This window comes from Oryctolagus cuniculus, chromosome 15 (assembly GCF_964237555.1).
Source record: "Oryctolagus cuniculus chromosome 15, mOryCun1.1, whole genome shotgun sequence".
NCBI lineage: Eukaryota > Metazoa > Chordata > Mammalia > Lagomorpha > Leporidae > Oryctolagus > Oryctolagus cuniculus.
This window is the reverse complement of record NC_091446.1, coordinates 9,887,851-9,900,835: the sequence shown is the minus strand read 5'-3', so window position 1 is coordinate 9,900,835 and position 12,985 is coordinate 9,887,851. Positions and strand designations below refer to the sequence as shown.

Below are 12,985 nucleotides of genomic sequence, written 5' to 3'. Positions count from 1 at the left end.
AGTAAAGTAACCTGTTCAGAATTGTTAAAACTCATACCCAGTGAATTCTGAAGTGAAAGACTTGAAAACATCATGAGAGTTTAGAATTATTTTATCACAATTATGGTGAATTTCTTTAAAATAGTTCAGCAATATGAATGTCTGTAGATGATTTTAAAGGATACAATGTAAGTGTATGTATGTGTATAATATATCAGGTATATGGTTGTTTCCTAAAAGTCATGTATTTCCAAGCTATGAAAGGTACAGTTGAACTTACTTATCAGACTGTGTTACTTCAATTCAAAGAATCAGCCCCACCTTTAGTCCAGTGGTGCTCCAGCGTCCGAAGGGGACCTGCCCAGTGACCCTCATCCTCAGATTTCTGGTTTGGGAAAGCTGGCCCTGGCTCTGTCTCATTGTGTAATAGTCCAGGAGTAACAGCATCATTCACTTAAGAGAATCCATTTATAGAGCCGGCTCTGTGGCGTAGCGGGTAAAGCCGCCGCCTGCAGTTCTGGCATCCCATTTAGGTGCCATTTCAAGTTCCAACTCCACTTCCGATCCAGCTCTTTGCTATGGCCTGGGAAAGCAGTAGAAGAAGGCCCAAGTTCTTGGGCCCCTGCACCCGTGTGGGAGACCCGGAAGAAGCTCCTGGCTCCTGGCTTCAGGTTGGCTCAGCTCCAGTCATTGCAGCCAACTCGGGAGTGAACCAGTGGATGGAAGACCTCTCTTTCTCTGCCTCTGCATCTCTGTTACTCTGCCTTTCAAATGAATAAATAAATATTTTTTTAAAAAAGAATCCATTTACTGTTTCCAGCTGACTTAAGTTCAGGACTGTTAGGTTACCTAAAATCCAACTTTCACAGCTCTAGTTTTGAGGAACAAATGCCTGTGGTAATTGTTACCGACTTCCTTAAGTGGGACATTTGACTGCATAAAGCTGTCACCTTATCTTCTGAGGAGGTCCCGGCAGGCAAGCAGTCAGAGAAGGGCACGGGGAGTTTTGGGTATAATAGTGGGGAGCATAGTGAGACGCCCCTTGGTAACATGGCAGAGCTGGGGCCGTTAAGACATTCAGTTGTCTTTGAATTGAGTCTGTTCTCTCTCATAAATAAAGATCTATGAAAAGATATAAAAATATGCTCGGATATAAAGAAGAATTTATATTTTTTTTGTTCTCAGAAAACCATTTGGCCTTTTTGTTTAGACAGCACACTAACTCGTAGACAGCTTACAGAACAGTCACTGCGGTTACTGCCACCCCTCGTTGCAGGGGAAAGAGACAGGTCGGTAGGAACATAGTCAAAATAGTTTACACACGGGAAAAGTTCTCTTAACTACCTTCCTGAGGAGTTTTCTTTTTACCCGCTAGTTCATCTTTGGAAACATTATATCAATATAAATATAAAATAGTTTTTACAATGGATAATGTCTTTACCAATTATGTTTCTACATTTGTAAAATTGAATTATGTGAGTCAAGAAACTACAAATGAAAATATCTTTATACAATGGCTATTTTAATAGAGATAATGTATTACTGATTTAACTCAGTAGTTCTGAGGAATTTTTTAATAGAAATGGCTCAAGTAAATGAAGGAATGAACAGGAGGCTAAAGGGTAGGATTGATGAGTTACATTGGTGTGGCTTTCTGATTTGTATGTTTTATGTGCTGTTTCATATTTTCTCACTTGTTTGTAATTATAGGCAGAAGCATTGCTTTTCGTGGTGAACGAGGCAATGATGAGTCACCCATGGAAATGATCAAAGTATCACATCTGAAGTAAGTATTGATTTAAAAAACAAAAATCTGTCAAGTTATCACAGTGGAATCTTACAGGTTTTTTTGATCTGTAAGAAAGTGAGATTATGCTAAAATGCATTAGAATTTCTTAGTGGTGGTAGGTGGTGGTATGCAGCCATTTATCAAAGAAAATATTTTAATCACAAAAGGAAGATGGTAGCACTCCCAGAAAGATGAGGTCAACTTTTTTATGAATCTTAACATTTTATTAGATTGGTAAAACCAGTTACCTTGTGTGGTTCTGTGATAGCTGTATTGATATAAATACACACTGCCACTGAAAATGCTGTCTGATGAAATTCATGTTCATTTCTGCCTCGCATGGAATTATTCAGTGAAAGAACTCATTTCCTTTATAATTTAGTCTTTTTTCCCTTCCAGTAATTTTTTAAGTTTTTTGTTCCAAGGGAATATACGTGGAAAGCAAGATTATTTTAAAAGAAAGAAAGAAAGAAAGAAACTGAATTAAAACCAACCAAAACCACAAAGTTAGCTTTAAAAAAATTTTTTTTTAATTTATTTGAAAGGCAGAGTTATAGCGAGACAGAGATTGAGATCTTCCATCCATAGGTTCACTACCCGAATGGCCACAAAGGCCGGAGCTGGGCTGATCCGAAACCAGGAGCCAGGAGCTTCATCCCAGTCTCCCACACAGGTGCAGGGGCCCAAGCATGTAGGCCGTCTTCCGCGGCTTTCCCAGGCATATTCGCATGGAGCTGGATTGGAAGTAGAGCAGCCAGGACTCAACTTACAGGATGCCAACACTGCAGGCTGCAGCTTTACCTGCTACACCACAGTGCCAGTCCCACAAAGTGAGCTTTCTAAAATAGTTTTCAAAATAATTTTTCTTTTCTAGTATCTTTGTATTTCCATATAAATTATAGAATTACTTGCCATTTTTACCAAAAAAATCTTCTGCATTGACTCCATCTATCAGTGTGGGGAAGGGTTGACAACTTGGCAAGTTTTGTGATTCATGAACATCATTATCCAATTTTTTTAATTAATTTATTTGGAAGGCAGAGTTAGAGAAAAAGGAGGGAAGAGACAAAGATCTTCAATCTGCTAGTTTGGTCCACAAGGGCCAGGCCGGAGTCAGGAGCCAGGAGCTTCATCTGGCAGTCCCACGTGGGTGGCAGGTACCCAAACACTTGGGCCACTTTCTGCTGCTTTTTCCTGGCCATTAGCAGGGAACTCGATTGAAAGTGGAGCAGCTGGGACACGAACCATCACCGATATGAGATGATAGCATTGCAGGCAGCGGCTTTACCGCTCCACCACAACACCAGCCCCAACTTTTTCTTTCTTGCTTTGTGGCGCTGACTAGGACCTCCAGTACAATGTTGAGGAGGTGGTGAGAGTTCCTGAATCTTATGGACAAAGCATTGGTTTTTCACCATTAAGCATGTTATCTGTAGATTTTCTTATAGATGCCCTTTATCAGGTTAAAGAAATTCTATTTCTGGTTTCTGATGAGACTTTGTGTCTTGAGTAGTATTGAACTCATCAAATGCTTTTTCTGCATGTATTGACATCATCATATATTGGCATGTCATGTATATGTGTGTGTGTTGTAAGTCAGCAATTATGGTGAATTGGCATTGGTTACTTTTCAGATGTTAAAGCAACTTCACATTCTTGGGATGTATGGTAGTTGGTCATCATATACTGCCATTTTGATACATTGCTAGATCTGATTTGCCAATGTCTTATTAAGGATTTTTGTAGCTATGTTTATTAAATCTTTTAGTCTAGTTTTTGTGAAATATCCTTATCTAACTTTAGTATCAGAATAATGCGGACCCCACAGAATGAATTGTAGAGCATTCTCTTTTCTTACTCTGGGTGAGTTTTTGTGGATTTGATATTATTTCTCCCTTAAAGAACTCCTCAGGAAATCCCACTTGAGCTTTGAATTTTCTTTGTGGAAGAATTTTTAGTCACAAATTCAGTTTCTTTCAGACATAACAGACAACAGTCATGGGTCGCATAATGACAAGGATATGTTCTGAGCGATGTGTCACTAGCTGATTTCATCGTGCAGACATGGAATGTACTTCCACAAACTAAGACAGCTACGATGCCACTAGGTGATAAGATCTTGTGCAACCACTCACTGATGATGGGCAGTCTGTTGTTGGCTGAAATATTATTGTGCAGTGTAAGATCATAATTGGCCCTTGTATTTCTGTTTAATGATCTCAGCCATCTTCTTGTAGAGTTTAGTGATGCTTAGTGCAGTTATCAATGTGACTTGTGCTTAAAGCTACCATAAAAATATGTTTTCTTAGGTTTAATTTCTAATATGCAAAACATCAATCACTGTAATACACATAAACAAAAGTTCTTTGGAGGTCTACAGTGATTCTAAGCATGGAAGAAGTTCTGAGACTGAAGTTTGAGACTTGCTCAAACTGGTGGGACTTCTGTGTCTCCTGTTTTTGATCAGTCTTGACACGTGCCTGCTAAATTAATACATCTAAAGCAACTGATCCCATTTCCCCTCCTCGAGAACCCCCAGTTATTCTCTGTTGTCTGCAGGATAAACCCCTACGTGGCTTAGCACTGCAGGAAGGGCTCTTGTGTGACCCTAATTTGACTTTTACTCTTCCTTTTCACGGTTGTTCTCGTATATCCTGCATTTCAGGTAGCAGTTTCCCCAAATGCACCACGTCCTTTCCTGTCTTTTGTCATTTGTCACATTTGTAACTGCCTGGAATGCCATTTCCCTGATGTCAAAATTAATCTCCTCTTTCATGGTGAATCTTTACAGCGTTTGCTGAGGTCTATCTTATTAGTTATTTTTATATCTACCTTTGTATTCTTTCATAGTAGATATATTAAACAATGTAGTATGTTGTACTTGTGTAATCCGTCATGGTTTATAAAGCTGTTTCATGTATGTTGTCTTAAAAAGTCCTTACAATATTCCATAGGGCAAGTACAGCAGATGCTATTAACACCGTGTAAATGATAAGTAGAATAACACTCAGAAAGCTGACATGGCCTGTCTGGTGTGACAGTGTCCTGAGTGACGAGAACACAAGGATCTCCTGCTCTGGCGCATTTCCTGTGTGTCAGCTGTCACCTCATGACAAGGGCTTAGTTTGACTCAGTAGTTCCTGACTTACCAAGACTCAGTTTATGTTCGTTGAGCTGCATTCATTCACTCAGTACTTCTCCTTGCTTGGCAGAAAGTCAATACAGGGCATTCTTGAGTCCCTGTTGTGATAAGAGGATAAGAATTCTGCACACATTCATTTAGCTTCATCACTGCATAGCAGTCCTTTGAGATGGGTGCTGGAATTCTCATGCCGTAGGTGAGGAATGAAGTCTCGGGCAGGGGGATCTAAGTGTGGCGTCAGGATTTGAACCCAAGCCATTCTTTCCCTTAAGCTGGAGTCCCTGCCTAATTGAGGCTGAATGTCCTCCCCATAGCTAATGGTGGGCTTGGCCTTCTTACAACTATTAAGTGTAGGAGCTCATTGTTCATTTAAATTGTGTTTAGATGCTGTCATTCCGGGCTTGCAAATTTACTGAGCTTTTAATCTGTACTAATTCACCATGACATTTTTGCAAAAAAAGGCTTATGAAGTAATTTTGTTCTAGGCAGTATTTGGCAGTTGTATTCAAAGATAAGCCGCTGGAGTTATGGGATGTTAGGACTTGCACCCTTCTTAGAGAAATGTCCAAAAACTTCCCTGCAATAACTGCTTTGGTAAGTTACAGTTGGAGAACTAGTTTATTCAGATATGTTTGTGGTGTGTGTTTTACTTCAGCTCGAACTGACTATTTCTGCCATGTATTTTCTTGTTAAAAATGGGTGTTCAGAGACGATGATCTATAAATAAACAAAAATATCTCATAACTAGAGGTAACTCTTATTTTCTTGGGTGAGTCAACCTCATACTACAGTAGTGCAATTCCAGTTAAACTTGCATTTGGATATTTTGAACACCATGGTAAACATATTATAAAATGTGTATGCAGAAATAAGGGTCCTAAACAGCTAAGTCATCCTTGAGAAAAGAGGCATCCGTGTGGGAGGTGTGAGTAGGGTAGGAGACATGCTACCTGATACTGGTACATATCACAAAACCATGGAAATAAAATCGATGTTGCATTGGTGCCAGAACAAGAAAGAAAAAGAAAACGCAGAGTTCAGAAACAGACCCGTGAACATGTGGGAACCCAGTGTAAATGAAGTACCACACACATGGAAGGAGAAGGATGGACTGTTTTGTAGACTGTATTAGGAACGCTGCTTCACTTTATAGAGAATACTGCATCTCAACTATTACCATGTAAAAACGTGGGCTCCACGGGATTAGAGACCTAAATAGAAGAAAAGTAAAATTATAAGATTTAATACGGTAAATGCAAAAGAATATTTGTGTGACCTGGGGGCAGGAGAGGACATCAGACGCTCAGACCCACAGGGAAGGAACAGGAATTGATTATGTCAAGATTCATGCTTTCTGGGTGGGCTTTGTGGTGCAGCGGGCTCAGCTGCTGCTTGTGACACCTGCGTCCCATGTCATCGTGTCTGCGATTGAGTGACGTTTCAGCTTCTGACCCAGATTCCTGCTAATGGGTGATGATGGTTCAAGTGCTTGGATCCCTGCCACCCATGTAGGAGCCTGAATGAAGCTTCCGGCTCCTGGCTTTGGCCTGGCCCAGCTCCAGCATTTGGGGAGTGAACTAGCAGATAGAAGGTCTGTCTCTGTCTCTCTGTCTCTCTCTCTCTGTCTTTGTGTGTGTGTGTGTGTGTGTATGTGTGTGTGTTATTCTGCCTTTCAAAGAAGTAAAATTTCAGGAAAAAGTGCTTTCTGTTCAGTGATGTATATCATTGTCAAAGATTAATAAAAAAGTCACTTTGAGAAAATAAATTTTCAAGTGTCTGAAATTAACAAGAAACTTCTACAGAACAGCAGCAATAACAACAAATTAGAATGCCAGTGGAAAAATGGACAAAGTATGTGTTAATGGTAGAGAAAGGTCTGCAAGCATAAGGAGTACAAACTTGTAAGTTTTCAGAGATGAACAAAGTGAAATAACCATATTAATTTTATGTATTTATTTTATTTAAGAGACAACTTCAAAGACAGATAGCTCTTAGCTTCTGGTTCTCTCCCCACATGCCCTTGTCTGAGCTAAAACCAGAATCCTGGGTGTCCCAAGACAAGATCAGGAAGCCAAGATCAGGAGTGAGAAGCTGTTACTGGATCCCAAGCATTTGGATATGAGATACAGGTGTCCCAAGTGGTGTCTTAGCTGCTGTATCAAATACCCAGTCCATACGTACATCTTTTAGACTAACAAGAATTGGAAAGGCAGATAGCAGTAAGAGTGGATGGAATTAAGGGTATAGGAATCCTTGTGGTAGGAGTGTGTACAGTACAGTTATTCTGTAGAGCAGACCTGCAGCAGTTGGGCAAACACGGACATCGCTGTGCTCCAGTTCTTGAATTCTTGATCATTAAGGAACTTTAGCGAGGATGTTGACTGCAGTGCTGTTTGTCATCGTGGGAGTCTGGAGGCAGTCTGGATGCTCTTTGCTGAGAGAACAAGCAGGTGAAAATTGGTGGCTGCACCTGCAGGGTATTACGTAGCATGCAGAACAGCAGGGATAGGACTTAAATACATGAAAACTGGTGAAGAGTAAGCAGTAGGATGAGGGGTATAGTGCAGTCCTGCTTGTGTAAATAGAAATAACTCAGTGGTAAGAGTTTGTACCTGTGAGGATATTGGATTAAACCATTAGCATAGGCGGGACTGTAAAAGGTAAATAAATAAAATGCATAGTTGAGGGCAGATTTGTGGATGAGGAGAGCACCAGTCTCGCGCCTGTAAGGTAGGGGACGAGGAGGGAAACAGCAGATACAGTAACTGAATTCATTGTGTAATTTTAGAAAAGGTTAGACCCTTCGGGTGTTTGCCATTAAACTTATCTACCTTAAGCTGTAATTAAAGTGCACTCAGCCTTTCTACAAATAGATAAAATTGAAACAACAAAGTGTGGATTCATGTGCAGTAGTGGTCAATGGTGCTGGGCACGTGGTAAGGATGCCCAGCTCTTTGGAAGGACTCCTTGTCGCAAGGAAGCCTAGCGCTTCTAGGTTTGTCTTGCTTTCACAGGAGTGGTCCCCGTCTCACAATCTGAAGAGCCTGAGGAAGAAACAACTTGCCACCCGAGAGGCCATGGCCCGCCAGACCGTCGTCTCCGACGCAGAGCTGAGTGTCGTGGAGTCGTCTGTGATCAGGTACAGTGCACCTGTACTGCCAGTGCCACTGCTGGGAAGGTAACAGGTGTCAGGCATTTCAGGCATTTGTGGTAGCCAGTTGGACTCTGCTAATGGCGTACTGGATTTTCTGTTTCAGTACATAAAGGTTACTGAAAAGCTGATTTGATTATTGTATTGCTTAGTGGAATCAATTATGTCTTCATTGCCTTCTACCCATCGGCATCTAGAGTGAGTTTAATCCTTCTCAGTTTCCTTCTTCCCATAAGCTTCAACATCAGAAATTCAAGTGAACACAGCATGAACATACAGAGATCCCTTAATTATGTACGCACACCAGTGTATTTGGAATTATGTTTTTGGACCATCCTGATCCATGCGAGTTTACAGAATAACATGCTTGAGAGAGAATGAGGGGTCAGCAGGAGGCCTCTCTTCTGTGCGGGAGAGTCCTGCAGCACTGGGAGCTAAGAGCTGACTTGTCCTGGTGTCAGATTTCAGTCACTGTTTGCCCGGTGCAGGGACTCTGTCTCAGGGCACAACTGTTTGGGAGTGATCTGTGTTCTCCCATTCTTAGCTGGGCAAAGATAAGTTTTGGGCTTTTTGGACTCCTGTCAGTGCATCTGGACTTTGGGTGAGTTTTGATTACAGGTGTCACAGTATGGAAAGGAAACATCTCATCTTGTTTTTCCTCTACCCCAAAGCTTGTTGCAGGAGGCAGAAAGTAAATCTGAACTCACTCAAAACATCTCCGCCCGGGAGCATTTTGTGTTTACCGATAACGATGGCCAAGTTTATCATCTCACTGTTGAAGGAAACTCCGTAAAGGACAGTGCTCGTATTCCACCAGATGTGAGTCCAACCCTTGATTGCATCTTCAAGGGGTAGGCATCAGCCTGGCAGTTAGGATGCCTGTTAGGATACCTGCGTCCCACATCAGAGGGCCTGGACCCGGGTGTCTCTGACTCCCGCTGATGCACCTGGGAGGTGGTGGTGATGGCTCGGGCGATTGGGTTCCTGCCTCCCGGGTGAGAAGCCTAGGTTGAGCTCCTGGCTCTTCACTTTGGCCTGGCCTAGCGCCACGTGCTGCAGGGAATTGAGAGCATGTTATCCCTCTCTCCATTTCCCGCATCCCCTTTCTTTCTTTGCTTCTCAAATAAATAAATATTTTTAAAAATCTTATAAAAATTCCTATCAAATATGTTGTTAGTTCCGTATGTAATGAAAGCATATTTCAGCTGGAAAGCTTCAGAAAACCTTAATATAAATAAACTGTACTATTTAGGGAGACAATATCATTGATTAAACTTGCTCCTTATTGCTAGATAATAACATTAGAACTCTTTGATTAAATATTTAACAAGTGCTACTCATTTTTATTCTCAAATAATCCGTAAGGAGTTATCTTCATTTTATCCATAATGAAACTGAGAGGATGAGTAACTTTCTCAAGGTGAGCTCGCTCAGCAGAGCCGTGTTCTCAGCTCCCGTCTGCCAGGCTTCAGTGTCTACCTTTTCCGTGCTAGGTACCACCCTGAAAGATTTGATCGACAGCCTAGTTTTAGAGAAGGTAGTCATGTTGTAAGTGTGGTAGTATCATTAATAGTTACTAACTCATGTGTTTCTGTTGTATGGCCTGTGGAGTCCTTTAAAGTTTTGTAGTTAATTCTTGCATCCACGGGCATCTCACGGGTTATTTTTTAAAGATGGATTAAGAAAATTTTTGTTAACTGTTGCTGACCAGTATAATGGTTAAATGGAAACAACAGAGGGATTTTTTAAAACTATGTAAAATTACTTATAATTGCCTTCTAAAAATGGAATGTTCTTTTTTTTTTTTTTTTTTGACAGGCAGAGTGGACAGTGAGAGAGAGAGAGAGAAAGGTCTTCCTTTGCCGTTGGTTCACCCTCCAATGGCCACCGCAGCCGGCGTGCTGCAGCCAGCGCACCGCGCTGATCCGATGGCAGGAGCCAGGTGCTTCTCCTGGTCTCCCATGGGGTGCAGGGCCCAAGCACTTGGGCCATCCTCCACTGCACTCCCTGGCCACAGCAGAGAGCTGGCCTGGAAGGGGGGCAACCGGGACAGAATCTGGTGCCCCGACCGGGACTAGAACCCGGTGTGCCGGCGCTGCTAGGCGGAGGATTAGCCTAGTGAGCCGCGGCGCCGGCCAAAAATGGAATATTCTAATAGAATTGCAATCCCTATGTTTTATGGATAGCTCAGGAACTCACCCAATACTCAAGATGTTAACTGGGCTTCAGTCATTTGACATAGATGAGTCCGTGGGCTCCCCTGGAAGCTGGCTCACTAGCATGGCTATTGCACACTAGCAGCTGCTGGCTGTCAGCGCTTCCTGCTTGAGTCTCTCACAGCATGGCAGCTGCCTTCCCACAGGACCAGTGACCAGGAGGGAGAAGGAAGCCACAGCGTCTCTTAGGACCTGGCTGCAGAAGTCGCATTGCGTCCTTTGCGCAGTGTTCTTCTTGTGGGAGGTGACTGCCCAAGGCAATGAGTTCCGAAAGGCAGATCAGAGGGGCTTCTTGGAGAAGGGCTGCCAGGTCTTTTATTCACCACAGTAGAAGTGAGGTCACTCCCTCAAACAGCTTCACCACTGCTAAAAGTTGAAGCTGACATGGGAGTGCTTTTCAAGTAATTTTTATTACTAATAGAATAAGTTGGAGCTGAGACTTAGTAATTCTCTTTTGAACTACTCTAACATTGCCAGAAATGTTCAGGATTTGGAAAGGATGAAAATAATGCAGATGTAGAAATTCACTCTTTGCTAGTTATAACAGGAAAGTGACCTACACTGAAGTGTGTGAAAAGAAAAACTTTATAAAGAGTGCGGTTGCAGGGTTGCAGTGTAACGTACTGCCCTTTGGAAAAGCATTTACTTTTTTTTTAGCCTGGGTAGGTTCCCTTGGAACCCTGGAGAAGAACCCACCTGAGCTGGTTCAGTGCCACTCTCGAACAGCTCCGTCTGTTTGTAGTTACTTCACAGATGTGAGAGTGGAGAAACAGCACAGTACTTCTTGAAATGCCAGCCCCATACCCTGCCCACCAAAACAAAAACAGCGTGTTCTTTTTATAAAAGCTTCTTTCAGGGTGCTAACTGTACCATGTGGCTTCTACCACCCTCTCTTTCCATGGAGTCTGAATTGGGACCTGGCAGTTCTCTGTCCTGCCTGCCAGTCCTTTACTCCTCACCTGGACACGGTTCCTGAGGAAGGCTCCAGTTGCCACAATTCAGAACAGTTTTTTTGTTTTTTGTTTTTTGTTTTTTTTTTTTTACAGGCAGAGTGGACAGTGAGAGAGAGAAGAGAGACAGAGAGAAAGGTCTTCCTTTGCCGTTGGTTCACCCTCCAATGGCTGCTGCAGCTGGCGCACCGCGCTGATCCGATGGCAGGAGCCAGGTACTTATCCTGGTCTCCCATGGGGTGCAGGGCCCAAGCACTTGGGCCATCCTCCACTGCACTCCCTGGCCACAGCAGAGAGCTGGCCTGGAAGAGGGGCAACTGGGACAGAATCCGGCGCCCCAACCGGGACTAGAACCCTGTGTGCCGGTGCCGCAAGGCGGAAGATTAGCTTAGTGGGCCGCGGCGCTGGCCCAGAACAGTTATTTTTAGGGAAGGGAATTGACATTTATTATATAGAACAAGGGAAATTGGTGGGTAAAGTATTAAACATTCATTTTGAGTTGAAACTTTTCCCCTAGATTTTGGCCCCAGAATATAGAATATAAAAAGGTGACAAAAAGAATAAGAAAACTTGCCATCTTCTGAATTATGTGCACGTGAAAAACCTATGTCTGACTGCCTCTAGAAAGCTGGAGCGGGTGAAAGGGAGCAGACGCCTGTGCCAGCTTCACATCTGCATGTTGACAGTCGCGTGTCCCATGCAGGCATTTAGCAGTGTCAGCTGCCAGCACCCTGGCGAGCTCTTGTTTTCCCTTGGTTCTGTAGGCTATTTAGAGCCATAATGCAGGTGTGTGCGCTTCCTCTACAGCACCTTGGAATCTCCACATGGCTTGTATCTCTTTTTTTTTTTTTTTTTAAGATTTTATTTATTTACTTGAGACATAGAGTTACAGACAGAGAGACAGAAAGGTCTTCCGTTCACTGGTTCACTCCTCAAATCACCACAACAACCAGAGCTGGGCTGATCTAAAGCCAGGAGCTTCATCCTGGTCTCCCACGTGTGTATAGGAGCCTGGGCCATCTTCCAGTTCTTTTCCAGCCATTAGCAGAGAGCTGGATCGGAAGAGGGGCAGCTGGGACATGAACCAGCACCCATATGGGATGCCGGCGCCACAGGCAAAGGCTTTGCCACAATGCTGCAGTGCCGGCCCCGTGGCTTTTATCTTACCAACACTCTGAGGTAGAAAGTTCTGGATTGTCTGTATAGGTATGTTAACACATCACTTGGTAATTCTAAGCTGGTGACACTTTTTCAGATGGGGAAGTTTGAGGGAATATTTCAACTCAAAACAAATGTTTAACATTTTGCATTTCGGAGACGGGTAAAATAAATATTGGATCAGAACAAAACTTCTACCTAATTTAAAATGATCTAATTTTTTAAGTTAAAAAATAAGATTTAAAATATGAAAGTATTTAAGACTGAAGTATAAATTTAAAGGCAAATTTTTAATTAAACATTCTCTTAGTATGGTCAGGAAAGTCAAATTAAGACCATAAAGGGTTGCTTCATATTATACAATTTCATTTGTTTAGTATGTTTTTATTATTGAATTCATTGTAATACTGGGCTTTTAAAAATTATTTAGGGACTGGGGCTATGGCACAGTGAGTTAGGCCATGGCCTGCAGCGCTGGCATTCCATATGGCTGCTGGTTCAAGTCCCAGAAGCTCCACTTCTGATTTAGCTTCCTGCTAATATTCCTGGGAAAGCAACAGAGGATGGCTTAAGTCCTTGGTCTCCTGGATTCATGTGGGA

The 12,985-nt window shown here is 42.5% G+C and overlaps 1 protein-coding gene across 1 annotated transcript in view; it reads left to right on the top strand.

The window, feature by feature from the left end:
- Positions 1-12,985, top strand: part of WDR11 (WD repeat domain 11) — a 58,115-nt gene that overhangs the window by 29,871 nt on the left and 15,259 nt on the right. The window contains exons 13-16 of the mRNA XM_002718693.5: positions 1,690-1,765; positions 5,396-5,504; positions 7,925-8,049; positions 8,733-8,880. Of these exons, the coding sequence (XP_002718739.2) occupies positions 1,690-1,765; positions 5,396-5,504; positions 7,925-8,049; positions 8,733-8,880 (458 nt within the window). The remainder of the gene's footprint in view (positions 1-1,689; positions 1,766-5,395; positions 5,505-7,924; positions 8,050-8,732; positions 8,881-12,985) is intronic.